A 27,137-nucleotide genomic window follows, 5' to 3' on the forward strand; every position below is an offset into this window, starting at 1 on the left:
GGTCTGTCTGATGCACAAGGTGGGAAAGACGGCGGCTGGAGAAGGCAGGTGACGGGGCTGGGGTGACGGGCTGGGAGGAGGCCAGGATGGTGCTGGAAATGGAAATGGGGAGATCCGAGTGTACCAACTTTGCTTTCGCTTCCTCTTCTCCCCTTCCTTGCTTTATCTTCTTCTCCCCTCCTTGCTCTATCCTTCCCATCCCTCTTCCCTGTGTGTACCCTTCCCTTCCTTCCCCCCATCCCGTGGGATCCCAAATATATATCCTTTGTCCCACCTGTCCCTGGAGCCGGTGGGACAAGGACAGGTTCTCTGCGGAGTCCATAGGTTCCCTTCACCCCAGCCCTGCCCTACGTGCTCCTGGGGTTCCCCCGCCAGTCCTGGCGTCGGTGTGCATGGAGCCTGGGATGGTCCCAGTCCAAGCGGTGCTGGGAAGGTCCCTGTTCTGGCTCCTGTGGATCACCTTTCTCTGACGCTGTCCTTAAAAAAAAAAAAAAAAGATAAAACTGCAGCAAAGCGCCCAAGTGGAATAAGCAGGGCTGGGACTGGGTAGACGTTCCTGTGAGATGGGAAACTGAAAATGTTGCTGCTTTTCTTTCCATTTGGTGGAAAGTCGTAAAAATCCCAGAACTCCCAGTCAAACAGCGATGGGGGAGGAGGTGCTTGGGAGAAGATACATAGACTCATTCAGGTTTGGAAAAGACCTTTACCATCATCGAGCCCAACCATAAACCTAACACTGCCAAGCCCACCACTGCGGCCGGTCCCCTCAGCAGAGCCCCAGCCGCCTGCGGCAGCCCCTGCTCCTTCTCCTTGCCCCGAGGAAGGGTTTCTTTTTAACCAAATACCTCCTCCCCACCCGCGGGTGTGGAAAGAAGGGTCAGCAGCCCCCGCGGAGGGCCGGGGTGCCGGCTGCGACCCTGGCCTCGCCGAGGCGGGAAGCCATCTCCGCAGGGAAAGCCGGCCTCCCTCGCCTCCTCGTGGGAGAGCTGCCCACGGCAGGCCTGGCTCGCCCTCCTCCGCGCTCGCCTGGTCCCTACGGGACCTCCCCAGGCCTCTTATTTCCCCCCCAGAATCGCTTTTTTTTAGAGCCACCGCCCCGGACCGACCGCTCCCCTCACACCCCCGCCGACCTCCCGGCCGGCAGGCGGCGCCCTTCCGCCGCCGACCACCCCCCGCCCGCCGATCGCCTCCCCTGGCCGTGTGCGGCGGGCGGGGCGCCGTGACGTCACGGCCACGCCGGGTGGGCCGATGCGGCGGCGAGAGGCGGGCTACGGCGGCCGGCGGGGGCCTGGGCGGGCGCGGAGCGGAGGGACCGGCACCGGGCACCGGGGTCGCCATGGAGTACGTGACCGCCGAGCAGCTGGCCGGCTTCGGCAAGTACAAGGTACCGGCGGGACGAGGGGCTTCGGGGGTCCCGGGGGTCCCGGCCGTGGGGCCCGGAGCTCCGGTGGAGCGCCTCGGGGCCTGGCGTCCGTGAGGGGGGTGTCTGAGGGGGCCGCCGTGACTGGGAGGGGGCTCTCGGGGGACGCCGTTGGGAAAGGAGATACGGGGGTGGGTTAGGGGAGGGGGGGGCTGCCGTAGGTCCTGGCCCCGTGGGGCGGGGGGCAGCCGCAGTGGGGCCCGGTGCTGTGCGTTGAAAGGGTGGTTGTGTGAAGTACGCGTGTCCCCCATTCCGCACCCCACCCCCGCTGCCCCGCCGTGGGGTGCGGTGAAGTCCGGGGCAGCGCGGTGGGTGCTGGGCTCCGTGCAGGGCCCCCTCACCCACTGCCCCGCAGTTCCCCGGGTGGGGCGAGCCGCGGGCCAGTGCAGTGCGGTGTAATAAAACGCTTTTCCCTTCTTCTTCTTCCAGTCCCCCTCCCCGGGCTGTTTCACGGGGGGCTGGGTGCAGTGAGGATGAAGGTGTGATGGTGTGAGTCGTGGGACCCCCTCCGTGCAGGAGGGGGGACAGGGGGACCCTCGTGTGCCCCACAGCGAGTCAAGGGGTGTAGGGGTGTCTGCTTGCAAACACCCCCCTCCCCCCATCCCCAGCCGGTTTCCCAGCGGGGACGAGGACGCCGTATGCGATGCTGCGGGGTACAACGTCCAACGCAACGTGTGCGAGCGTGTCCTCGTGTCTGCGTGGGCACCCCCAGGCTGTTTGCCCCCTCCTTGGGGAAGGACAGGCTGCGTATGCTGCTGTGGGGTCTGGCGTGGGAACAGCAGAGCGTGGGGCGGTGGCAGCGTGATCTCACACCAACTGCATTCCCCCCAGCCGTGCTACTGGGGTGGGGACACACCATCACGTCCTACAGTACAGCACTGTACGATGTTACTGCGTGGGGTGTGATCACATTTGATGTGCGTGCCCCCCCCCCCCCCCCCAGTCTGTCCCTGGGAGTGGGGGGCATTGCTGGGTGCCGTGTGGGTGCGATTGGGAGCGGCGCTGTGGCAGCTTGCCTGTCCCCCCACCTCTTCCTGGGCTGGCAGCGATGTGGTCAAGAGAGGCAGCTGTGGCATGTCACCGCACACAGTGAAGTCAGCGCCTTGCCAGGCTGTGCTGTGGCTGCCCTTGCCGTGAAAGGACCACAGAGGAGGGAGCTCTGGGGGTGTGCAGGTCTGCATTGTGGTAGGAGCACGGCTGGCCCAGGGGCTCCCCCCACATTTAGCTCAGGACCACGTTGCTCCTGCCCTGTGGTTGCTCCCTGCACAGTCAGACCCACAGAAATGTGCCAGAGATCGTCCTCGTCTCCTCATGCAAGCGTGGCAGTCTGTGTCTTGTTCAAAACACTGGAAACCTTTGAAGGAAGCTGCTGTAAGTGCTAACAGGCTCTGCCTTGGCAGTGTAAATCCCTAGGGGCTGATTTTGTGCCAAAGTACGTGGCATCCTTAACATGGGGGAACCCTGGGTTGTGCATTTATGTGGCAGGGAAGGTGTTTGCTGTAGTTTTTCTTCTCTGACACCAACAGTGAAGCTAAAAGGTTTCACCTCACCTTCTCCTTTGCTTTGCTCCTGTTCTAGGATCCATCATATTGGGCCATGTTGCAGTCGTCTTTCCAGGGTGGTTCATGGGGTGTCATTTAAGCACACAGGACAGTTAGGACAAGTGTGATGCACTCAGGGAGCGAAGCAGGTGACATGCTGTCTTGTATAGCTGGGTGAGGCTGTCTATGTGGGTCTGATCTCCTTCTGCAGTAGTCTGTGGGGGCAGGAGTGGTCAGGGCTTGCTCATGCTCTTCTTTTCCACACTTGGAGCTGATGCGGTGGAGATAAATGGACTTGGTAGAGCAAGTTTGACCAATGTGACAGGTTGCCTGAGGTTCCCTGTGGAAGATGGATCATATGGGGATTCGTCAGTAAACTTTAACTGTGTTTAGAAAGGCAGTGAAAGATAGTGGTTTTATGTGGGTGCTGGAAAAAGGTAAGCAAAATGCAGTCAGGCCTCCCAAAGTGACAAATTTTGCTCCTGCAAAGACAATGCTATTGCTTAAAGAGGGAGACTGTTGTGTCTTCAGCCTGTTTCCATTAGTGCCTGGGGGGATTTGTGGTGTTGCTGCCTTATCTCTCAGTACCTGTGCCGTGAGAAGGGGGTCTCCACCCTCCACAGGTTGTGCTGGCAGTTGAACTTGGGAAGGTTCAGACAACTGCAACAACAGTGTCATTTGTGTAGCAGGCACCAAAGACTTGCTCCCAGGTTATGGTCTTTCTGAAGATGCCTCTGATAGAAATATCACTGCAGTTAAATCTATGAACAGGACCCTGAATGCAGACCAGGGTGAGGTGGAAAGCCCCATCTAGCACATAAAGCACGGTGTGGGCAGCATCGGCTGCTTACTGTCACCAGTTAATGCACTGGCGTTGTGCTTCCTGGCTTTGGTTTCGGATGGCACAGGGCTGAAATGTGTAAGCAGGTCTTCAATGGAGGTATCCCTTCCAGCCTGGCACAGCTGAACCAACAGGCAGAGACCAATAAAGCTGCGTATGCCCTAAGGGCAGGAGTGCAGTCTTACTGGCAGAAGTAGCTTTGCTCGAGAGATTGTGGTTTTATTGAGTCAATAGGGACTTTGATAAGAATGGGCAGGTTCACACTTAGTGCTCAGAGAGCATCCTTTCTGCCCTACGCCGATGCATCATCTTTGCATGCTCGTCAGGGCTGTGTAGTGCTGGCAGTGTGAGCACCTGTGGGTGAAAGCGCTTTGCTGGAGATTGCAATAAACTGTATTGAGGAGAGTGATCGGTGCTGACATGCTGGACTGCCGTAGGGGGTAATGAAGCCCCAGTCAGCCTCTCTGCAGCGCTCCCTTCCTATGTGTCTTGTTTGCTTGGGAAGCTTTTTTTCCTTTGCTATTTTAGCCTTGAGAAAGTGGCCGGTCCAGGCACAAATCTCTGATACTGGGTCATGTATTCCAGCCTTGCTTTAGGTGTTGAGGTTTGTCCTGCTCTGCCCTTTCCTTGCCTTGAAGGTGTGACTCCAGATCCATCACTGCTGTGTCGATGAAAAGCCAGTTGACCTGGATACAACTAACTGTTCTTGCCCTGAAAACTTCTGCAACAGCATAAACTGTCATCCCAAGTGGACAGAGCAAGGAAGGAGCAGTGTGGGATGTGTATGGATGGCAATGTAAAATAACGGAAGACTAATTTAGCTGTTGCTGAGCTGCTTTCTCTGCCTCATCCCCAAAGTGGGCCTGTGTTTTTAACCTTAGTGGAAGAGGTCAGTGTGTGGCAGCAGCCACAGAAGGTGGCTCACGTTGAGTAACTTGAATATGTACCCAAAGCCAGTGTAGCTGGAAGGCAGCGGGACCAGCCAAAAAGGTGATGCATAATCAGAACCCTCTGCAGGAAGACTCCTCCAGTTCCTACTGCAAATGGCTGTGCAGCCTTTGACTCTGCCTCAGCCTTTAAGCTGTGTCAGGCAGAAGCTCTCCAGCCTGCACATGATAGTTTTGGAGAAGAGCAAGCAGATTCAGGGGGGATGTGGAGGAGGCAACATGTGTCCAAGGGAAGGAACATGTCCTTGGAGAGGAGCTAGTGTCCCTGGAGCTGATAGAGCAGGAGCAGAAGAGCTTCATGCAAGATGATCCACAGCTTTCTCCAGCCCTGGCTGGTTTACTGCTCCCGTTGCTGCCAGGAGCACATATGGGAAGCGGCGAGTCAGGAGTCCAGATGGTTTTAGCTTTGCAGCGTGCACATTTCTCCTGGCTGGGGGAGAGGTAGGTGTATGCTCCTTCTGTCACAGGCTGGCTCCGTGCCACGGGTGGTAGGGGTGTAGAGGGAACCGTCCTTTAGCTGCTCTTGAAGGGACACTGAAGAGCTGCTCTGCCTGAGGGAGCTGTGCAGCAAAAAGTGCAGTGTTATTGAAGAGTTTTTAATTTGTACCTCTAACAGTCCTTCCGTAGGACTGTGTGATTTGGGTGTAGCATATGTACCTTTGGAAGCAATTTAAGTTAAGCTAACCTACAATGGGAAGGAAGGGTTTCTTTGCTGGAACAAATACATCCTTTGTAGCTAATGTATTACAGCCCTGCCTGGCAGCAGCATGCTGAGGCTTTCCCCGAGGAGATGCTGTACGCGGCGGTCAGAAAGCCAGACAAACCCTAAGTGTGTCTGCTCTAGCACTTCCTCCAGATTGTCAGCCTGGTGTAGATGATGGATGCTTCTGGCAGGGTGGAGGTTGTGATATCAAAAATACATCTCTTGTTTTAAGGCTGTAGAGCAGGATGCATGTGTTGACCTTCCGAAGAAAAGCAAACCAGATGCTCTGCTGTTGTTGAGTATGGAATGTCCTCTGCCAAAACCAGACACTCTGTTACTGTTAAGTATTGAATGTCCTCTGTCAAGAAAGTTGCAGCCAGGCACTGCTGTTTTGGAGTGTAAACCTTGCAGTTGGATGCCAGAGGTCATGATTTGCGTCTTAAAAACCTGTCTGCAAATTGCTTTCTGGCAGGCTTCTGGGCAACCTCCTTCTATAAATTTGTAGGAAAGGGGGGAAATGGGACCGTCTGGAACATTCACAGAGGTGTCTGCTCCTACTTTGGTTTCTCTAGGAGAAAGACCTACTCCTTTCTTTCCTCCAGACTGCCTCTGAGTCCTGTTTTCACAGAGCAACCCAAACAACTCTCCCTTGTGCAAGTTGTCTCTGCGTTTCCCGAGTGTGGTGGCCAGAGCTGGATGCAGCATGCGAGCTGGACCCTTGCCAGCACAGCAGAGAGGGGAAGGATGGCTTCGTGCGTTGCATACAGCACTCGTATTACTTCTGCTTGTGCGTCCCGATGAGCTGCACGTCGCCTTCTGCGGCATTGTGACTCTTGCAGCTCATTTCAGTGGGTTGGGAGGCTGTGCTCGCAGCTGCCACGTGCCAAAAGCAGCTGTGGAAACTGAGACTGACTGCAAGTGGGGGGAGAGCGCTGCAACTTAATGTGTCCTGTTAGTTACAGACAGCTTTGATGGTTTGTCACTGTCTTTTTGTATTCCAGTCACGTGCCCTGTGTTTCCTGTAGCCTTTCCTTGCCTGGTGTTGTCTGAGCTGCTTTCGATTCAGCTCTGCTGTGTGGGGTCCTGAACTGTACTGGAGTCTTCTGGTGTGATGGAGTCACTGATGACTATTCCTGGGGCATGTCTTATAGCCAGATGTGTGGTTGCTGTATGGCTCTTTCATCCAGCTCACGTAGGAGCAGGGAAAGTACTCGAGTGATGAGTGTTGTGTATGGGGCTCTGGCCACGTGCGTAAGTGGTCTCTGCTTGTGTGCTTTCCTCACCGTGTGAGCTGGGTGAAAGTGCAGGTACGAGCCTCTATTGTGATGCCACCTGGACCTTGGGCTTTCCTTAAGGGTACATGTTATCCTCAGGAGTAATGGTTTGGGGAAAATGCCAGCGAGGGAGGACGTGGCAGTGCCATTCCTTACATGTGGCATGGGAGGGATGTGAGAGGAAAGGCAATGACACGTGTTGTGTTTGGGTCCAAAGGTGGGACAGGCTGGCGTCTCACCCCAAAAGCTTTGGGAACAAGTACGTGTTCAGTAAGAGGAAAGTGAATTGGGGCTTGGGAAGTGTCTTTTATAGCAAAATTACTGCACCCTAAACCCCTTTCATTTCTGTGTCCTTGCTTCTGAGCAGGAGCTGTTGATGGCAGCCCATGGCTCACACACAACCGGCAGCAGCACGGGGGAGGCTGGTGGCAGCCTGCTCACTGGTGGCTCTTGTGAAGAGGTTCTTTGTCTCATTACCTGTGTGGGCAGTAAAATGAAGTCCTCTTGGTGTCTGCTTCTGCATGCCTGCTGGGCTGAGGCTTGGGGGCAGCCAGCAGTGCTCAAGTGCTTGAAAAAATGTCCTGACTTGCTGCTCAGCCCAGCTTCTCTCTGCAGTGACCCACGCTTTGCTGTGGGTTTGGCCGGTGATCTGCTGTGACCTCGTTCCGTTCTCCCAGTGCACAGGGGAGTACCTCAGCAGGTCCCAGCATCTCTCTCCTACTGAGACGTCCAGTGTAGAGCTGCTCAGAGCAGCTGCTGCAGGACGGCTGCAGCAGTGAGGGGTGACATCTCTTGCCTTGGGAAAGGAGGGCTCTTCTCCAGCTGCATGTTCCTGAGCATGGAGAAGGCATCATGTACTGAGCATAGCTGTGTGGTTGAGAGCATGCAGGCCCTATGGTGAGTTCATACATAGCAGAGATTTTGCACCAGGAGGTGCTGGTCTGTTATCCCACTAAGAAAGGCACTTGGATTCTGTAAGGTGCCGTTTAAAATGCTATTTATTAGATGTAACACTATAAGGAGAGAGTAGTATAGATAATCTTAGATCCCTTTTAGATGGTGGGAACCCCAGGTGGCGTAGCATCAAATGGGCCTCTGATCCATTCGCGGCATGCTGGGCAGACCCCGTCCGTAGAAGATGCTTCCCTAATTTCGATCATTTGAGCTATTACAGGATTTTTTTACAGGAAAGCAACTCTATTGCTCATTTCCAGTGTCAGATGGAAAGGATGTTCGTGAGAGCTTCCTGCTGCACTTCTACATAAAGGCAAGGACACACAGGTGGCCCCATTACTGATGCTGAGTGGGAGCTGCGTGCAGGCTTTTCTCCACTGCAACGAGCTGGCTGAGTTTATCCTGTGGCCGAGGGATCTGTGCAGCACAGCATGGGCCTGGGCGCACTCAGGCTGACTGTGATGTGGGTCACCGACTCTGCAATGTACAGTGATCTCCTGGTCAGGGTTACTACAATGGACTGGGTTTGCAGTATGTCAGGCACAGTTGTCCTGCAGTGTCAGATGAGACCTTAGCTTGGGAGACCTGGTGCACTGAATACACCAAAGGGCTAGGCATCTAGCTTAAAGGATTTTTTTTTATTGTGGAATGTACTCTTCTTCTGGATGCTCTTCTCCCTTTTCTGCACCCTTCTTCCAGGTGGGAACCCCTGATCTCCTGGGCTGTCACCAGCCCAAGCCAGCACTGGCAGCAGACCTGCCAGGCACTGCAGAGCCACGAGTCGTGCTATCATACTTTGGCTGTTGATTGAACAGTTTCTATAGGTCCCTTAAGCAAACAGCATGAAGCAGGACTGCTGGTCCCATATAGTGTCCTCTCTGCCCTGAAGAAGAGGGTGCACTTCCCTTCAACCAGCCTCAGGAAATCCTCTTGCCTTCAGACTTCAAGTGCCATGGAGAGCAGGGCCACAGATGCTGCGCTGTGGGAAGCAGATGGCTGGAAGCTGTCCCTGGCAGGCTTTTATAGGCTGCTCTGGAAATACGAGCCCTAAAGAGATCTCTGCAGGGTTTGCTCTGCTGAGCAGAGACACCAATGTATGCCAGTGGCAGTTCAGACCAGTGGAACAACAACAAAACTGGTAGTGAGAGCAGCAGAAAAGAAAGCTTTTTGATGCTAGGGATGTGGATGTGAGGCTTGAGGCCATGGTCATTAAAAGGCCAGTCTTCCTCACCCCCAGACAAACAGCTTGTCTTTTCCTGCAGGGTCCTTAGCAGGAAGGGTGTGAAGGAGGGGAAGCTTTTGAGCCCTGTTCTTGAATCACTTAATTCCTTCCCCAAGGGCTCTTCTAATTGCTCTGAGACAGTGTGTCTCTGTCTGCCTTTAAACTGCGCACAGCTTCCCAAGGTGCTGCTTGGCTGTGCTGTGTTGCGGAGGATGCTGTAAGGAAGTCCAGAAGTCCTCCTAGACTCCATGACTTCTGAGATGAGCAGGTGTAAAAGTTAGAGGTGTTTTTCTTCTTCTCCTGTCCTGCAGTTAAATTCACAGTTTTGAACCTCTGCCCAGCTTAGTGTGTCCCTTGCAGCTCTTGTGGTCTGAAAACTGCCCAGCTGCCGTGGTTGGAGGAGACAGTAGCAGTGCTTTTAGGTTAACTGGAAATGACCTGACTCATGAGCCTTGGCTGAGCTTTTGCTCTGTGCTAAGCAATGAGATGAGGGTAAGGGATTTATCTTGCTTTCTAGAGACGCTTCTGATGTGTGTTGTAAGGTTTTGATGAGTAATGAGCTAGTTCTGCTCCCAGGACCTAGTCTGTGTGTGTTTACATTTCTTCATCTTGAACAATCCTGAAATTGCTGCCAGCAGCTTGGGCTGCTGTTTGGTGCTGCCGCAGGTCTGGTTTCTGAACGGTGGCCTTTGCTCTACGGGATATCAAAGATAATGAACCATGTTTTGGCAGGGGATTCTCAGACTCTCTGTTTTCAGCCATACAGTGGCAGTGATGAAGCCCTTTGTGGTTGGGGACCTACTGCTACTTCAGTCCACAGTGGGTCCTGTAGGGTTTCCTCGGAGGAAATTCAAAGCTCTGTGGGTTTCTATATGATAAGATGACTTGCTCACGGACATGCAGTTTAGCTGTGTTGGGCTGCCAAACAGCTGGTGCACCAGCACGACTGTCAGGCCAGGGCTGCTCCTTCTCTTGGTGGTTTGGTTGATTCTCACGGGGTGAGGCTTGTGATGCTGCAAACCACCTCTCTGCCCCTTCTTTCTGGGGAGGGGAGCTGTCTTTGGCTCCTCACTGCTGTTTGTGTGGGTTTTTTTACTGCAGTCCCTACCCTTAAAGGTGTGAATTGGGCAGCTTGCACGTGCAATGGGTGCAGGTAGTGGATTCCTTGTCCTGCCCTGCAGCAAGAGCCCTTCTGGCTCTTCCCTTGCTGTGCAGGTGGAGGATGCAACTCTTGCTCTTCCCAGCTGACTGCTGCCCACATCCCTCTGCATCCTTTGCCCCACCTGAAACAGAAGGTTGCTGTTCCAAGCTGGTGGTTGGGGACGTCTGCTAAAACCAGCTACCTTTCTCATGGGTGTGAGCGCAAGGGAGGAGTAGGAAGCAGAGCTGCTCCTCAGCAGCCTTTTGCTCTTTAGATTCCCTTTAAAAAGAAAAAAGTCTGTTATTTACTCTGCATTTTTGCTTTGGATATCTGATAGATCTTTGCACACACCCTCCTCCTTTGCTGTCCTGCTTGGAGTTTGCTGTGATGGTTGTATACATCTCCCTCACCCTCTATAGGGAGCAGGCAGCCAGCTGAGTGCTCCGGCTCTGCTGCGCTCCCCTGTCCCTGTTGTCAGTGACAACACAGAGCCAGTCCCAAAATGAATGACCACAGGGATGTGGAAAGAAAGGAGTAGTTGAGGTAGGCGACACCGGTAAGCATGCTGGAGTATTTGGTTGTTCGACCCCTTTCCATGTGCTGGAGGAGCCCTAGCCCTGTCTGAGAGGCAAGTCTGGTGGGTGGCATGCGGAGGAGAGCTGGGTCATAGCTCTACCTCGAGTGCCTACCCTGTGTTGCAAGACATGCAGAGCAGTCACTTAAAAATAGTGTAGGCTGCTTGTCAGTCCATCTTGGGTCTCTTTAATTGCACTGAAAGTTTACTGCAGTGTTTACTGGTGCGTGTTGAGTCTTGGCTTCAATGAACTAGATCATAAAAGTCACTCTCTGCTAATTAGCAGCAAGTATTTGGCTGTTGGGACTTTTTGGAAGAGAACTGGAGTGCATTGTGGAAATTGAAGTATCACTTCCCATAGCTGGCTCAGAAAATGGCTGCGTTATTAGGGCTTGTATAATTGACCTGACTTGCTGTGCTTCAAGTCTTGCACAAAGCAAGATGTCAGGGCTTATGAAGTAACACATCTTTTTTCTGTTAATTGTGAATTTCCTCTTTGTGGAGAGGCAGGATGAGGGATATAGAGAGAGGCAGAGTGTTATGTACTATAGAGGGTTATGTGCTTTGGAAAAAAATGTTTTATTCGTGCCTTTCACATAGGCTCTATTGAAACTTGAAGGTAGTCTTCCCCCTCCTTCCCTGCAGTGCCTTGCTTCATCTGTAATCATCTCCAGTTATGCGTGGGCTTGTGTTTTCCTTTGATAGGTATACTTTAAAGTTCAACTTGATTTCTTTTTCTAGGGATTGTAACGAATTCTCTTTTCTTGCACTGACTCGTGTATTCTCCTGGTTGGTGGGTTGGCATCAAACCCAGCTGTTTCCTGAATTTGGCCCACTTCTGTGTGTCCTCGTGGTCCTCTGGAGAGGAGACTGGGGTTGTGATCTTGCAAGCATCCGCACCTCCCCAGTGGCTCATGGCCTCTGCGAGGGGAAGCCCAGCCTGGAGGGGTCAATTCACCTCTCTTGACCCAGCAGAAAACTGGGTTTGGGGTGGTCTGCTGGGTCTGAACGCCCTCAGGAGGGCACAGGGTGGATGTCAAAGTGTGCCTGGGGATGGAGAGCGACTGCTGCCTTCTCCCCTGCCCCCTTGCCCAGGTTGCATTGCTGTGCTCACCCTGGTCCCTTCTGTTCTCCTTTGGCACTAGGAACAGGCTTGCAAAACTAGTCTGATCCCCCTCTCAGGTACTTCAGCCCTCTTTTTCGAAATCTGAAACAGCTCTGGCAGCTGTAGGAAAAAAGTCTTTAGCCTGTCACAGTGTTATTGTAACAGGTTTCCTGTTTGTGGGTTTTTGCTTCTGCCTTTTCTTTCTCCCCGTTTTTCCTCCCCAGAGTCACTGCTCTGATCCCTTGATTCCCACTCCAGAGGCTTGTTGCTGGCTGATCCTCCTCTAACTGTATCCCTGCCTCAGGCCCCTGAAGGTTCATGTTTCCCACTCCTGTGCTCACCATCTGTGCATCCTTTCTGCAGCTGATCACCTCGAACTGTAGCGGAAGCGGTGGTGACCCATATTCATGGATATTTAATGCTCCCAAACAGAGAGAGCTCCTGGATGCAGTGGAAATTGGCAGGCTGTTTGCTGAAGCCTGCCATCAACATCAAGTGTTGCTCCATGTTATGTATCCATGGGGAAATAATTCCCCCCGCCTCCCCCAGCACAGTGATGGGAAGGGGTCAGGACTCGGCAGTAGGGTATTGGGGCTGGCTGCCTGCTCCGTCCCACTGCGGGGTGGCCCCAGTGCCGGCACAGAGCTGCAGCCCTCTGGATGAGCCAGCTGGAGCTCACAAAGCCAAGGATCGACTTGGGTGTGGGCTCCCTGTCAGGTGGGTCTTCATAAGGTGAGCTCCTGGGGTGACCACAGGCAGGTCCCTTCATGAGCCGCTGTGCTGGAGAGCGAGTCTGACCCGCGCAGCGGCTGGGTCTGGGGTAGGCTGGGTGGAGATGTGCTGTGTATCCGCTCCGCCTGGGCCACTTGCTGATGCTTTGCATGCAAGCGTGCTTGTTTTATCCCTCTGCAGTACTTCTGCTCTGAGCTTTAATTGCTAGGTGTCTAAAACCTGCGTGGTGAAAAGCAGGCAGGAGGAGGGAAGCGATGCCGGTGTTGAAGCTTGTGCTGCTGACTGCTCGGGCAGTCGTCCCTGCCACGGGGCAGGCAGACGGGACATCCTTCGTGCTGTTTTCTGCCTGCTGAGCTGCTGCTGCTTGTGGTGGGAGCCAAACCATTCTGCTGGTGTGGTGGTTGCGGGTTTACCACTGCCAATGTACTCCATTCTTATGCCAGCTGAGAAATGACCTTAGAAAAGATAAACAAGACTCGAGTTAATAAGTATCATTAAAGCACGATGTGACTTCTCATGCATCAGTGCAGTGTGGGCATAGTGCAAATGTGACTTGTTTGCGCTGGCATGGCTCTGCTCAATTAAGTTTGCCAGGGTTTGTCGAGTCCGCTGCCTCCTGGCTTATCTCAAGTCTGATGGGAGAAGGTTCTTAGCTTTGTGCCCTCTTTGTACTTAAGGAGATTTATAGGATAACAGCCTTATGGACTTGCTGGAGCTGCTCTGCTGAGGCTTTCTCTGCCCTGCTCCTTCTGCCAGTGCAAGCAGTGATATGCCAACTTGTGGCCAGCAGCACAGGCTGCCACAGACCTTGCTGGAGTGCCTGCGAGCAAAATGCAGTGTACAAATCCTTCTTTGCTTGCTGTCTGCAGCGCAGGTGCCTGTGCCACCAGTGCTGTTGTACTCCCCCAGCCTACCCTGGATCCGTTTGGATGTCTGACACTGGTGCGCCCAGGGCACCCATGCGACAGTGTTTGGTCTGCTGCTGGCTCTGGGTAATCAGATTACTTAAAAGTGGAATTGTTTTTTCTGACAGGAAGGCTATTAGTAGGATCTGAGCTATAAATCTGTATTTTTTTCCTCCTTGAACACATAATTGGATCTTCCAGAAACATCCTGGTTGCATGATTAATGTTTTTAAGTTGTATGAGCCATTCGTGTCTCTCAATCCCATAACGATGCCAGTCAGCTCACTGCTGCACCCGTGACAGTACCAGGGCAGCCCCGACAGTCTGCTGGCTATTGGGGTGCCCTGTGGCACCCTGTGGGGTGCCTGGATGGAGCAAGTGGGGGGCTGAGTGATCCCGTGGCTGTCCTGGCACGGACAGGGCACAGGGGAGGCTGCTGCTGCTGCACAGTGTGAGTGATGGGATTGTTGCTGCAAAGTTGGCTTTGCTCTTTTCTTAAGAAGTTGAAAACCAAATGCTGAGGGGACTGTCTGGGCTGGGTTCCCTCCCTCCTGCAGTGGTAAGGAGAAGCTGTGTCTGCATGCAACAGTGCTGTTTTAGAGCAGGGCCCATTACAAATGTCTGTCTCCTTTGAGAAGGAGGCTCTGAGGCATACAAAATTCATTCTGTGCGCTCACGCTTTTCCTTTGATGTTCTCTCCCTGAAAATGAGGGAGAAATCAACAGTCCTAGCTGGTGGTAGTCATCGGCCATGATAGAAAGATGACTTGGAGAGGGCTAATAGTCACATGCGTGAGTCACTAGACCAATGCGTAGAGATCCAAAACGGAAAAGGTGACGCTAATTTGCAGTGAGGATGAGGTGGGGGAATGACAGTGTGGTGAGCTAAAACACCACTGTGTTTACAGCCTGGAGAGTGTTTCATCAGAGTAACCGCAGCAGCTGAGTGTGAGATGAGCTCTGGGGGCGTATGAGCCCCATGCCTCAGCCTGGTGCTCTCAGGCTGTCAGGCTCCTTCCTCAGCTTTGCTCCAAGGCACAAGCATGTATGAACAGGCAGATCAAGACAGATATCCTGAGCCTGTATTTCTCTGGGAATGTCAGTCTCCAAAAATGTTGGCCCTGGAGGGCTGACGCGGGAACGAGGAGCCTGGCTGAGGGCTTCCTTCAAGGATAGGCTGCTGCCTCTGTCACCAGCATGGTGTGACCTGCTCTCTTCCCACGTTGTGGGCTGGAAGGTGAGTGGCCAGAGGAGTGAGCTGCAAGTGAAGTGTCTCTACAGCTTGCTTTGCTTCCAGCTCTGACCACGCAGAGGCCCCACACCTGGAGGACGTGATGACCGTGCCTGTGTTGCCTGTCCCTCCTCCTTCACTTACTGCCAGCGTCCCCAGCAGCACTGCTGGCTCGCTGTCCTCTGCAGAGTGCGTGTGCCGTGCAGGTTGTGACCCTCTTCTTGCTACTGCAGAAAGGTAAAAAGGTGGAATGTCTGCAGGAAGAAAACCAGATGACAAAAAGCAGTTGTGGGGAGGCTAGGTATGGTGGAAGTTTTTGAGTTTTGTAGTTGAAGGTGCCTGGCAGGTCATTGGTATTTTGGCAGGCAGCTGTCCTGGGCAGGCAGCCTTGTCCTGGATGCCCAGGTGCACCGTCCCTTAGGGTGGCAGGCAGCCTGGCACCACAGCCAGCCCCAGCTCGGTCCCCTTGGTCTGTTGGTGTCCTCTGAGCTCGTAGAGCACCTACCTGCCTTGCTCAGCAGGCAAAGAAGTGTCCCTCCAGGAGACTGGTTGGAGCTGGGGTCATTGTATCAGCAAACCTCCGCAAAACAGCTGCCCTCTCCCTCAAGAAATGGGTTGTTCCAGGTCTTTGAGTTCTCCAAGCAAGGTGGGAACATGTATGACCATGGGGAAAAAGCTGCTTATTGACTATTATCCCCAGCCTTTGAGGGGAGAGGGGAAAGCTTCCCGGGACATGGGCGTGGGGAAACTTCCCCGAGGTACCTTACAAACATGAGCACAGAAACTCCGAAGCACTTCCCCTGCCTTCCTCCAAGTGTTGTGTCTGTTTTCTTGTTCCAGGCTGTTTTGGGGATAATGAGATTTAATCAGTCTCCAGCTCTCCTCCTCCCCTAACTAGTGGTACAAATCCTATTATCTTGTAAAGCATTTGGAATTCTGTCCCCTGAAATTGCATTAAGCTAGGATGGAAATTCCTTGTGGCTTAAACCTCGCTTCTGTATGGCATTGAGCTCAGTGTTTGTTGCTGCTTGCTCTGCAGCTCTTGTGGGCTTGCTGGCATGGGGATGTAAGTGCTGGGGCTAGCCCCCAGGGAGGCGGACTGATCTGTCACGGGGAGGGCAGGGAGGAGCTGGTAGGGGTACAGAAATGCTTGCCAAGGATGGGATTCACCTGATTAGGAACAAATGCTGTAAGCTCTTAGCCTGTGTGCTCAGAGCCTGGCGAGACCTGGTGCCCTTTCCTTGTGCTAGCATCTGTCTTGTAGGGTGTTGTTTTGCCCTTTCCCATCACTTTTTTCCCAGCTTCCAGGCGAGATGGGGTTTCCAGCCGAGGAGAGGAGCACAGGAGGAACAAAGCTGTGGGTGCAGAGTTCGTGGCTTGTTCAAGGCCGTGGGGTGTGTGGGGACCAGGAGCTGTTCTCTGCTGATGGGTGTCCTTTTACCAGCCAAACTGCTCTTATCTCAGAGAGTGCATAGGTTATATCCGTGGTGGTGCAGGAGGGGTGGAGGCTTTGATTGCTCTCCATAACACTGCTCATAACCTGGGATTAGAGTCGCGTGAGGTGGTGGCAGGTGCTGATGCTGGGTGTTGTCCCAGCTGTGGGGTTCATCACCCGGGGTGGGTGGGTGCTGGTAGCTGCCCTGCTTGGCACTGAGCATGTGAGCTGAGGAATTTCGTAGCCTATGAATTTTTTCTTGGGATTCTTATCAAAGTGTTACTTGGGGAAGAGGACTTTAGACGGGGTAATCTTTGCTAGGAAGCAGCTGTGAGCTGGAGAGCAGATAACAGCTCCTGGTGCTCTTGAGAGCCAAATGATGTCAAATTTTAACTTTCTAACTGGAAACTGTTTCATGGCTTGTCTAGGTCTTTGATTTTTATTTCTGTTTTTGTTTTCCCCACCACATACACACCCTGACCACCTCAAATGACCTAAAAGCAGTGGGATGAGGGGTAAGACCTCTTCCTCCCCATTTACCAAGGGCAGCAGCTGCCTCTGCAGAAATCTCAGCTCCTTAACGGAGAGAAGCTGTTCTGAGGAGCCCTCTGGCATGGGATACCCGTGGGCCTCCTGGTGTTCACCCACCAATCCTCTCCCTTTGGAAATGGGAACTCCAGCTTGCCGAGCTGGACACAGGCAAGGAGCAAGATGCTGATCCTTCACCAGGTCAGTGGGCAACTGCTTCAAAATGCTCTGCCCTAACTGAATAAGGAAAAATGTCATGGGTCCTACCTCCAAACAGTGAAATCTGTTGCCTGTTCTGCTATGATCACTTTGCTCCTTTGCTGGACCCAATCTCTGCCCCACCTCCTGTGATGGGGCTGGGAGCCCCATGTCCCATGGTGCCTGCCAACCAGCCGAGGTCACCTGCGTGGCTGCACTGGGAATCTGGTGCCTCTGCACCTCTCTTTAGTGCCAAATGACCCTCCATGCCTGAAACTGTGACGGGATGTGTGGGATTTGGAGATACCTGTGGATGTGTGGTGGTATGGTGGTATACGTGGTGTTTTGGAGTATCTGCAGGACAAGGGAGGGGTTTGAAGACCTTGCTTATAAATATCTGCTCTCTTTCTGGGAGGAGAAAGTCTTCCAAGTGACTGGAGATGGGTGAGACAGCGATAGCTGCCATCTCAATGGGCTTAGTCCTTGACTGAAGCATGTCAGCTCTTGTGCAGGACCTCTGGGGTCAGTCACTGCTTGTGTCTGGGTTGCTCAGAGCTGTCAGCACAGAAATGTGTCCCCTGAAGCTGCCCGTTAGTATTCTGTCTGTCAGAGAACAGTCTTCTGTTTTCAGGACCCCACCAAAGGGGCTCATTGCTGTCCTCCTGCAGCCTTTGGCAAAAGGGGTGCCGGGGTGTGAGAGCTAAGAAGCCTGAAGACCAGCTCCAGCTCTCATGGTTGGTGGGGAAGTCTCCCCCTGCCCTTCTGCATGGCGCCTTTGGGTGCTGAGCCAAGAAGGTTCCTGGTCCTGCTCATCTTGTGGGGCAGGACTCTATAGGGTTGCTCAAGCAAGAGCATGCCAAGCTGTCCTCGGTGGATCGGTCCCATGGCATGGGTGCCTGGGGCCATGGGACTGTAACTTCTTCTCCAGCTTGTGAAGAGTGCCACCAGGCCTGCGGCCATCGAGGTGTGGGGCTCTGGCAGAAGTGTTGGCTGCAAAAAAAGGTTGTGTGTCTTCGAGTCTCTCCTCACCTTCCAAAAATCACTGCCATGAGCATGCTACCCACTATTCTTGTGTGGCTGCTCCTTGCGGAGGGGAGGCATTGGGTGCAGGCATGAGATGTGTACCTGAGAGCTGCCTCTGTGGGTCCATGACCAGTGTCGCTGGAGCTAGTGGGTGCTTTTCAGGTGGTTTAGCTCTGTCCCGGGTGTGATTCCATCCTTGACACATCTGTTCTTGCAATGCCAACACTCAGGTAGCAGGTGTCCTCACAGAAAGCTCAATATTTGGGATCTCTGGCTTTTCGCAAGTGTTGTTGAAGCCCTAACTATTGTTTTTTGTTTTTCCCTTGTCGTTCACAGTACAGTGCCGTGGACAGCAACCCCTTGTCTCTGTACGTTATGCATCCCTTCTGGAACACGATAGTGAAGGTGAGACCTCGTCCTACCCTGAGTGGGACAGCAAAACTCCAGTCACCACAAAGCCTTCTCTGTAAAACTGTCAGCTGAAAAGCCCTGCCTTGTTTGTGGTGCAACTAATTACAAAGGGCACTGCCTTCCAGCCTGCAGCCTGCCCCAAGCTCACTGCATCACAGCCTGAAGCTTCCTGCTGCCCCGTAATATGCCAGATGCGACTAAGCAGTGTTGTCTAACGCCCAGATGATTGTAACCAGGTCTGTGCCATGGCTGGGAGCAGCACATGGTCCTTACTACATGTTTTAATGAGTTCCTGTGTTCTTTTGCTGCTTTCCCGTAGATCTTCCCTACCTGGCTGGCCCCAAATTTGATAACGTTTTCTGGCTTCCTGCTGCTTGTCTTCAACTTCTTCCTCATGGCATACTTCGACCCTGACTTTTATGCTTCTGGTAAGGCTGCATGTTCCTGTTTGGACACAAAGCATTGGAGTGGCGAAATCTGTCACCACCTCTGCCGTGACTTCTGGTGCTCGTTGATAAGGCCTCTTAGTCTGGGCCTTTCCAGTGGCAGGTGGCTGTGCCAGAGGAGGGACAGAGTTGAGGGGTTGAACTCACTGGGCTTCATGATGAGGACTTGTCTGAATATGACACCTTCCCTCCGACTTCTGGGTGGACGTAAGCCTGGCTGGCAGCATGCAGGCAAGGGAGGAGGAAACAGCCAAAATGTTGAGTAGGAACTGGCTCTGCTTACAGACCAGACAAGAACCCAGTATCCTTATTTTAAAATCTTAAGAGGGTAATGTGGGAAACACTGCTTCCCTGAAGTCAGCAGGTAGGCCCTTGTTCTTTGCATCCCAGCTAATGGCTCTCTTGCAAAAACATGCTAGCACCATATTCAGACTAACAAAGGCAAAATCCTCTTTCTCAGCTTCACCATTCTGCATAAGACAAGGATATGTACAGCTTTAAACTTTTTAAGAGTACCCATGTTCATCTGTTCGTGAATCCAAAGGTTCACTTGTGTCCCCTTCCTCATAATAACTCTCACTTATCAGTGGCTTCCTCTTTATATTTTTCTCTCCCTTTGCCCCTGCCAGGTTTGGTTTAGGTTGCTTAGAAGAGTTCTTCTAGTTCTTCTAAAACTGTGCCAATCATCAAAACACAGTTAAGTGGGAAAAATACTTGTTTCTTGGGATTGCCTTTATTGGTAGGTAGACAAGTACTGTTCTTGATATGCCAGACTTTCAAAAGCTTGGGTGGCATCAGTGGCTGTTAGCTAAGATTTGGACTGTGTTTTGGTCCATGAGCCACAGGAAGAAAAGCTGACAGTAGCTCAGGGAAGGAAGCTCAATGTGAGAATCCCCAGGACATCAGGTGTCCAGAAACTTGGCCTCTGCCAAAAGGATGATGAAGCTCATGCTTTGTGACCCTTTTACATATGTGTTATGCATGTCCTGCTTGGAAAGAGAACTTTTCATTTTGCTGGTGAGGCCTCCAGAAGCTTCTGCCTGCCTTCCTCGTTGGCTGGTTTTGTAGACATGATGCTTGCCATTTGCTGCTGGAAAGGCACCATCATGCTGCTCTAAGGAAACAGGAGGTGGCATTTCACGGAATCATTGTTCCCCCTAGGAGACCTCCATGTGTCCTCCTGCGAGGCTGCTGCCAAGAAGCCGTTCCTGCTTTTTTGAAATGCACCTTTGGGCTCCCTGAGTTGCAGACAGCTAAGCTGGTTATCTGCTGAAACAGTGCTGGAGGAGGTGGAGATGTTATTAAGGAGGAACTCTGTTTCAATTGGCAGGATGCAGACTGGAGACTGGGCCAGGAATCCTAACATGTTTCTGCAGAGGCAGAGTGTCGTCACATCTCAAAGAGGCTCCCCTTGATGCTCTGTGAGCAAGAGATTGAGGAGAGTCTGATCTGCACACACTTTCATGTCATGCATTTGGGCTACAGTTGCTAGTTGCCATCACCAGTTCTTAGATCCCGTGACTTTGGGGAGCTGGGGATGGAGGACAAGTATGTCCTGGAAAAGTCCTTGGTGACCTGTCTTCACGTGCTGTTGTGGAATAGCTCTGTCATCACCACCTGGAAAGCTAACATCTCAGTTCACTGTTTGAGTTCTGTAGGTGCTTTGTCTTGGTGAGCTGCTGGTCCTTGTTGCTGTGCCTCTTGTGCCAAAATAAACCCGTTGAAAGTACGTACTGAGCCGTCCTGACTTGGGTCTTTCTGATCTCTGTAGCCCCTGATCACCAGCACGTTCCAAATGCAGTGTGGGTCATCGTGGGTCTCCTCAACTTCATTGCCTATACGTTAGGTAAGACTTTATCTAGTTGATTGTGGGAGTTTGTGTTTGTCATCTGTTCATGCTGTGGCTGCGTGTCATCTTATCTCCGAGCCCGTTGAGAAATTTTTGATTCTGGGTTTCTGCCATGCACTAATCCAATTGCTGCTCGGGCTGCTAGAGCAGTTTCTGGGAGCTGCTTTGCAAAGCGGATAGAAGGAAGTTGTCCCAGAGCAGCTGATGTGAAAGGAGGATGCTGGAACTGACTTTGAGATGAATTGTGAAGTTCTGTCTTCGGTCTGCTTTAAATAGATATAATCTTGCCAGACTGTTGCATTTTTTCAGTCTCAAATAGAGCAGGGGGGTGGGAAGCGCACTCCCCATTAGAGGATGGAGGTAGTGAAAGCTGCTGTTCGCTGGCTGCGCACACTTTGTCGGCTGCAAACTGGCCGATTACTTTGTGTGGGGGCATCCAGCAAAACTCCCCATTTCTCCTCCTTCTCTTCCCAGATGGTGTTGATGGGAAACAGGCTCGCCGGACCAACTCCAGCACACCCCTGGGAGAGCTCTTTGATCATGGCTTGGACAGCTGGGCATGCGTGTACTTTGTCGTGACAGTCTACTCCACCTTTGGACGGGGCTCCACGGGTGTCAGTGTCTTCGTTCTCTACCTCCTCTTATGGGTGGTCTTGTTTTCGTTCATCCTCTCCCACTGGGAGAAGTATAACACAGGGATTCTCTTCCTGCCCTGGGGATATGACATCAGCCAGGTGGTAAGTACACGCAGCCGCTGCTCGGCTTCAGCAGAAGCTCGATAAACTGCTAGCATGCCTGGGATACATGCAGCTCTGCTACGTGTCCAGAGCCTTGTAAATTGGTCACTGCAACACTCTCTGGAGGTGGGTGTCTTCAGCCTGACTCCAGGCACTGTGGAGGAGGAGAGCTTTCCAAGACTGCTTGCATGACTTTAAGCTTTAATTGCTTTAATGAGCCAGGGTCATGTGGCACTAGAGTTTGACTGCTCAAAACCATTAAATCTAAGGAGGTTTGTGCGGTGTGGTTTTTATTTTGTTCTGAGTAGCTTTTGTAGATGGACTCTTCACAAAAAATGAGGCTTGAAGAATGGATATTGCCTTGTGTTTCCTCTGCCTGGTTTCTGCTATCCTAAGGTGCATGTTTTGGCCACTTTAATCATTGCTCTAATTAGTTTCCTGCATTACACAAACGTGGGTACCTTCAAGTCTAGAAGTTTGGGGTGCCTTTTGGCACTAGCAGGATATGTGCCAAAATGTAGCAGAGTATCTAATTGACATGTTAATCACTGTGCCTGGAGCAAAGGTTCCTGGGGAGGTGCCCCTTTGTACCGTGGTAACCAGGCAGTTGATGTTAAGACTGGCAGTGATGGACCCTTTGGTATGTTGGCATGTCCATCTCCCATTAAGGACTCCTCTGCAGGAAGCTCTTTCTGAAGAGCCCATCAGAACTGGGAGCAAGCTCTGGATGATACAATTCACCTTTGCTGCTGGCAGCTGTCTTTCCTAGCCAGGATGCAATCTCATGGCACTGCACAGCACATAGTACTCCTTTATCTTCTGGCTTATCAGATGCTGGCTGGGAAATGCAACAGGTTGGAAGGAGAGTGCGATTAATGCAGCTGCATTAATTGCAATAATAATCTCTGCTGGTAAAAGGAGACTGCAGCTGGTCCCCTCTGACTATACTCTGGCCCCTGTTTCCAAAAGCATTGCTTAACCCTAGTGCTTTCAGATCTCTGCCTATTGCAGAAAGGCAGGGGGTGGAGGGCTAAGCCACCCCGCAGTGCGCTTCACCTAGCTTCAGGGTTACTATTAAAACTGAAATATCCCTTGTTAGCTTTTTCCCTGTAATTGCTTCAGCAGATGGGTAAGAGTCCTTGAACAAACCCTCCAGGGTCACTGCAACTTGTAGTATAAAAGCCGTCTCTCATGCTTCAAGCATTTTCTGAGTTCAAGCTGTGGGAGGGCATCTTTGCTCCTGCTGCGAGGAGCAGCTCCTGGTCATATCCTTCTCAGCAGCTCAGCTACTACACTTAACTAGACCTGGTCTCATAACATGGGATGTTTCTGGATTTTTTTTTTTATTTTTCTCCTTCCTGCCAGTGGGGAAAAATGAACATGATGTAGCTTAGAGTGTACTTCTTGAGCTGCCTTTCCCTGAAGCTGCCTGGCACGTGCATTGTGCTGCTGGGTAGGGTGCTGCCGGACTTGCCCGTCCAGTTGCTCACGCCTGCTTGTCCTGTGCTTTCTTTCAGACCATTTCAATTGTCTACATAGTGACAGCCATTGTGGGAGTTGAGGCCTGGTATGCACCTTTCCTGTTTAATTTCTTATATAGAGACCTATTCACTGCAATGATTATTGGTAAGAAACTCCATGTTGAAGCCTGTCTTTTAAACTCCACCTTTTTAACAAAACACAATGTCTTAATTATATGATAACGCTGTTGTGTTTCCTGTAATGAAAGCTCCTGTAGGCTGTTATTGAAGTGACTAATTGAGGGTGTTCTAGCAGCCTGCCCTTTCCCAGGATTTCAAAGTATTGTTGTCTTCCATGTAGTTACTTTGGAGAAGTTAACTCCAGTCTGCCTGGGTCTGTGTTGACCAAAAGGGCAAGGAAGCAGAGTGCTGCGCTCATGCCTCAGATATATTTTGTGCCAATCCTGAGGGTATAGGTGCATGCTGCTGCTTGGGGGATCAGCCCTGGTGCTGCCTACCCGCGGCTAAGGGTTTGTGCAGACAGACACAAAATGGTTCCTGGCCTGGAGCTGCACAGCGGGCAGATGAAGAGCGGCTGAGGGTTGTGGCTGCTGCTCGGGGCCGGGTGTCCCAGGGTGCTGGGAGGCAGCTGGAGCTGAGTGCTGGCCCCTGGATGCTAAACAGGAGACTCCGTCGTGCCTGGGACCTGTGAGCGTGTGAAAATACATCTCCTCTAAATAGCTGTGTTGCCTGAGTGCTGGGTCTGCAGGCATTGTGTTGCCCAGGGGAAGCACAGTTTGTTTTCAGCGAGAGTCGTGGAGTTTTTAGGGGATAACACGCAGCCCAGTGTGTGGGTGGGTACTGGGAGCTGGCGGCCAGCGGGGACCCCCTGGCACTTGGGCTGTTTGCAGAGTGTGCTTGGTTTGCTGCTTGGGGCTCCAGCTCACCCTGCAGCATGTTCGGGGCAGGACCTAAAGCCCAAATGCTGTGCGGGAGCCTGAGGCTGCTGCAGGAGGGAGGTTACAGCCATGGAGGTGGGGAAAAGCACTCTGCTGTGTGGGGATCCTGCCCTCCATCCACCCATCTAAAAAATGAAACAAAAAAATAAATAAATAAAAGCCCAGCCTTTCTCTCCAGGGGTCAGTCAGAACGACCCCTGCAAAGGGGAGAGTAATCTAGGCGAAGCTTAGCTGGGGAGAGCTGTCTTTGCTTAATGAAATTTGGCTTATTCAGAAGTTCTTTCTTGGTTTAATTTTTCTTAGTCTATGTCCCTTTCTTTAGGGGTTGATTGTAGCTACTCAGTTTCAAGTCAGTATGTCTTGAATTATGTTAAATCTAGTGACTGCACTTTTCTTAATCAGGTGGATATTCTGAGCTTTCCTTTGGCAGTTGTATAACTTAACATGAATACTCCACACTTGTGGAGTTTGAACTCACCTCATGTCTCTTTAAAGATGGTATTATAAAGAGACTTCATAAATTATTAAAACATAATACTGGGTTCATTAATGCAACTTTTAAAAATTGAAATGTCTTTAATTTATAGCAGACCTTAACTTGTAATTACAGCTCTTGGACCAGAATTATGAGCACCTACTTTTAAACGTGCCAAGCTATTCTTGGTGCACCTCTGAGCTATTTTTGTTGTGAGCAACTTAAACCAGAGCACAACCACCTGCCTATTCGTGGGTGCACATGATGGTCTCCCTCTATTGTGGAGCAGTAACACGGCTTTTTCTCTTCCAGCTTGTGCACTCACTGTGACACTGCCGATGAGCCTCTATAACTTCTACAAGTAAGTTTCTCTGTCCTCAGGACTCCCTCCCTGCACTAGCACCTTTGCAAGAGCCCCCAAAGTCTCTTAGAACTTGGTTTCCTTAGTAGTAGTCAGACGATTTGTTTTCCGTGTGGCAAAATGGGTCTGACACACCAGAAGGCACCAGTTTACAGGGTGCACTGGGAGGAGGGGGCTGGCAGGCTGCTCAGCAGCATCTTGCAGAGAAGGACCACCAGCTTTTGTAGGCTTGTACTGTTGGTCACAACCCAGAGAACCAGACAACCAGGTGCTTCTGTAATTCAGGAGGTTTTTTGGGTTAATAATCAAGGTGTGCGTCTTCCTCGTCTAACCATGGTTATGGCTGATACCAGCAGTTTTGAGTAGCAGAATGGCCAATGAGATTTTGCAGCCCTCTCCTGAAAGCAGGGACCAGGTATTTCTCAGCTGTGGTTCCAGGTTTTTTCATGTCTTTCTTTGCCTTTCAGGGCCTATAAAAATAACACCTTGAAGCACCACTCTGTGTATGAAATCATGCTGCCACTGGTATCTCCAGTGTTGCTCTTCCTGCTCTGCACCACGTGGATCTTCATGTCCCCAACAGACATCCTGGAGGTCCATCCCAGGCTGTTCTATTTCATGGTTGGAACAGCCTTTGCTAACATTTCTGTAAGTGGCTTTTGCTTTATACTCCAGTTTATCCCCTGGGAAGTGTGAAGCCTGCCAGGATGCTTGGAAGGCAGGAAGAAAAAGACCAGCTCAGATGTGAGGAGAGAAGGGAGATGTGAAGATTAACTTAACAGCTTTACTATTTCGCTATGGTTGAAAGAGCAAACAGGAAACTAGACAGGATTTGGAGTCTGCGAATTTTGTGCTGCAGCTCTCACTATTGGGAAACTAGAGAATTAGTTAAATTGAGTGTCTTCACACAAGCATGCATCCTCTGTGTTGTGAATAGCAAACTGCTAATACAAAAGGAGTTCCTGCTTCCTTTTTTTGGGAGAAACTTAAAATGTGGGGGACTAAAGCTTTTTGTCAAAATCCAATTTAGCTGCATATTGCATCTGTGCTTGCTTGAGACCTTAACAAAGGCACCTGTGCTCGTCACCTCAGACGCATGGCTGAGCAGCTCTGTGTGTGCATGCCCTGGGTCGAGCAGCTCACGCTGCTGCTTGGCAGGATTTTCTGCTGATCGTGCACGTAATGCTGGTAAGGCTTGGTCAGCTCAAGGAACTCCTTTTTCTTTTAAAGATGCCCTTGATGCCTGTTTCCCTATTACATTCCTGCCCCACGAGGCTTTGCTCTGTGTCTCCCACAGGAATTCTAATGCAAAGAAAGATCCCGAGTGAGAAACTCGGGGAAACTGCACGATGGTAGCTGTAAACGCAGACAATTGGTACACGTATGTGTGTGACCATCCTCTCTGCAACTATGGACAACTCTGGGCTTGCAGCGTTGATACTGGGTGCAAGCTCTGATAGCTTTCTCTTCCTGCAGTGCCAACTGATCGTCTGTCAGATGAGCAGCACGCGCTGCCAGCCTCTGAACTGGATGCTGCTCCCCATAGCAGCGGTGCTCTTCGTGGTGATGTCCGGGTTCGCGCCAAACAGCGAAACACTTCTCCTCTACTTGTTAACTGCTTTCCTCACCCTGGCACACATCCACTACGGAGTGGTCGTGGTAGGTGAACTCAGCACGTGGGCTTCGGGCTTGGCTGCCGTGCTCTGACTGCAGGCTTTGCTTGGGTGCTGCTGTTGTTTGGGACAGAGAACAGTCCACTTAAAAACGTGAATGTCAGTGGGAATGGCTCTCTTGTCAGGCTGTCTGTGACCATATGAAACTTGAGCTGACTTCCTTGTCAGGGGCTCGTGCGGACTGGTGCATGGGTTTGAAACAAGCTTCATCCAATGTGACGGAGGGGGCTGTTGTACTGGAGATTAGTTTGAAACAAATACTTGCATCTCTGCCACCATGTTTAACTCATCCTGACTGCGCTTGTGGCTTAGTGACCAGCTTGGATGTAAGTCAGCATGGGTGACCTGCACCCTTGGGAAGGGTGACTCCAGCAGGTACCCAGAGCAGCAGATGCTGTGCCTGCACGTTGGGCAGGAGTGCTTAATTTGGGAGTCTTGGTATAGAAAGTTAAACTGCTGTTGGTGTTACTTTGGTTGACGAGTTTGAACTGCAACCTTGCTGACATGCCCTGCGCTGGAGTCACTGGGAGAGCCAGGATGGAAGGGGGGATGTCCCTGCTAGGGAAGGTGGGGACACTGCAGCTGCAATGCCTTTTCCCCTGCTGCAAGGGCTGTGTAGAGATCCAGGGACCGATTTGTTCCCCTTGCTCTGAGCCAGCTCTGCTTGACTCCCTGAGTTTTGATTAAGAGAACAAACTCGGAGGAGACGGAGTCCCATTAGAAATGCCCCAGGAAGCTGCTGAGGAATGAGGGCAAGGGACCCGATGTCCCTTACAGAGCTGGCTGCTGCCACGTGTGTACACCCTCCTTGGGAAGCCCTGTCTCCTGGGAACCCCAGCTCTAATGTGGAGCCTCCAGAGTCGAGTCTGAACTGTAATTACAGCAAAGAAGTAATAGCCAGGTTGTCTTGTCTTTCCAATTAGTGTAATGAGGCTTCTGTGCAAGAAGGATTTGAATAGCTAAGAAGCTTAAATAAATTTGGTCTTGGAATCA

At 51.8% G+C, this 27,137-nt stretch overlaps 1 protein-coding gene across 2 annotated transcripts in view; it reads left to right on the forward strand.

The window, feature by feature from the left end:
• The first annotated feature begins 1,277 nt into the window (after nucleotides 1-1,277).
• SELENOI (selenoprotein I) overlaps nucleotides 1,278-27,137 on the forward strand; it is a 33,451-nt gene continuing 7,591 nt past the window's right edge. For both annotated transcript variants that reach the window (XM_075048852.1, XM_075048853.1), the window contains exons 1-9: nucleotides 1,278-1,384; nucleotides 18,110-18,178; nucleotides 18,504-18,612; nucleotides 20,402-20,476; nucleotides 20,954-21,216; nucleotides 22,734-22,842; nucleotides 24,423-24,471; nucleotides 24,939-25,119; nucleotides 25,948-26,130. In XM_075048852.1, the coding sequence (XP_074904953.1) occupies nucleotides 1,337-1,384; nucleotides 18,110-18,178; nucleotides 18,504-18,612; nucleotides 20,402-20,476; nucleotides 20,954-21,216; nucleotides 22,734-22,842; nucleotides 24,423-24,471; nucleotides 24,939-25,119; nucleotides 25,948-26,130 (1,086 nt within the window). In that variant the 5' untranslated portion in view covers nucleotides 1,278-1,336. The remainder of the gene's footprint in view (nucleotides 1,385-18,109; nucleotides 18,179-18,503; nucleotides 18,613-20,401; nucleotides 20,477-20,953; nucleotides 21,217-22,733; nucleotides 22,843-24,422; nucleotides 24,472-24,938; nucleotides 25,120-25,947; nucleotides 26,131-27,137) is intronic.

This window comes from Buteo buteo, chromosome 17 (genome assembly GCF_964188355.1).
Source record: "Buteo buteo chromosome 17, bButBut1.hap1.1, whole genome shotgun sequence".
Taxonomy (NCBI): domain Eukaryota; kingdom Metazoa; phylum Chordata; class Aves; order Accipitriformes; family Accipitridae; genus Buteo; species Buteo buteo.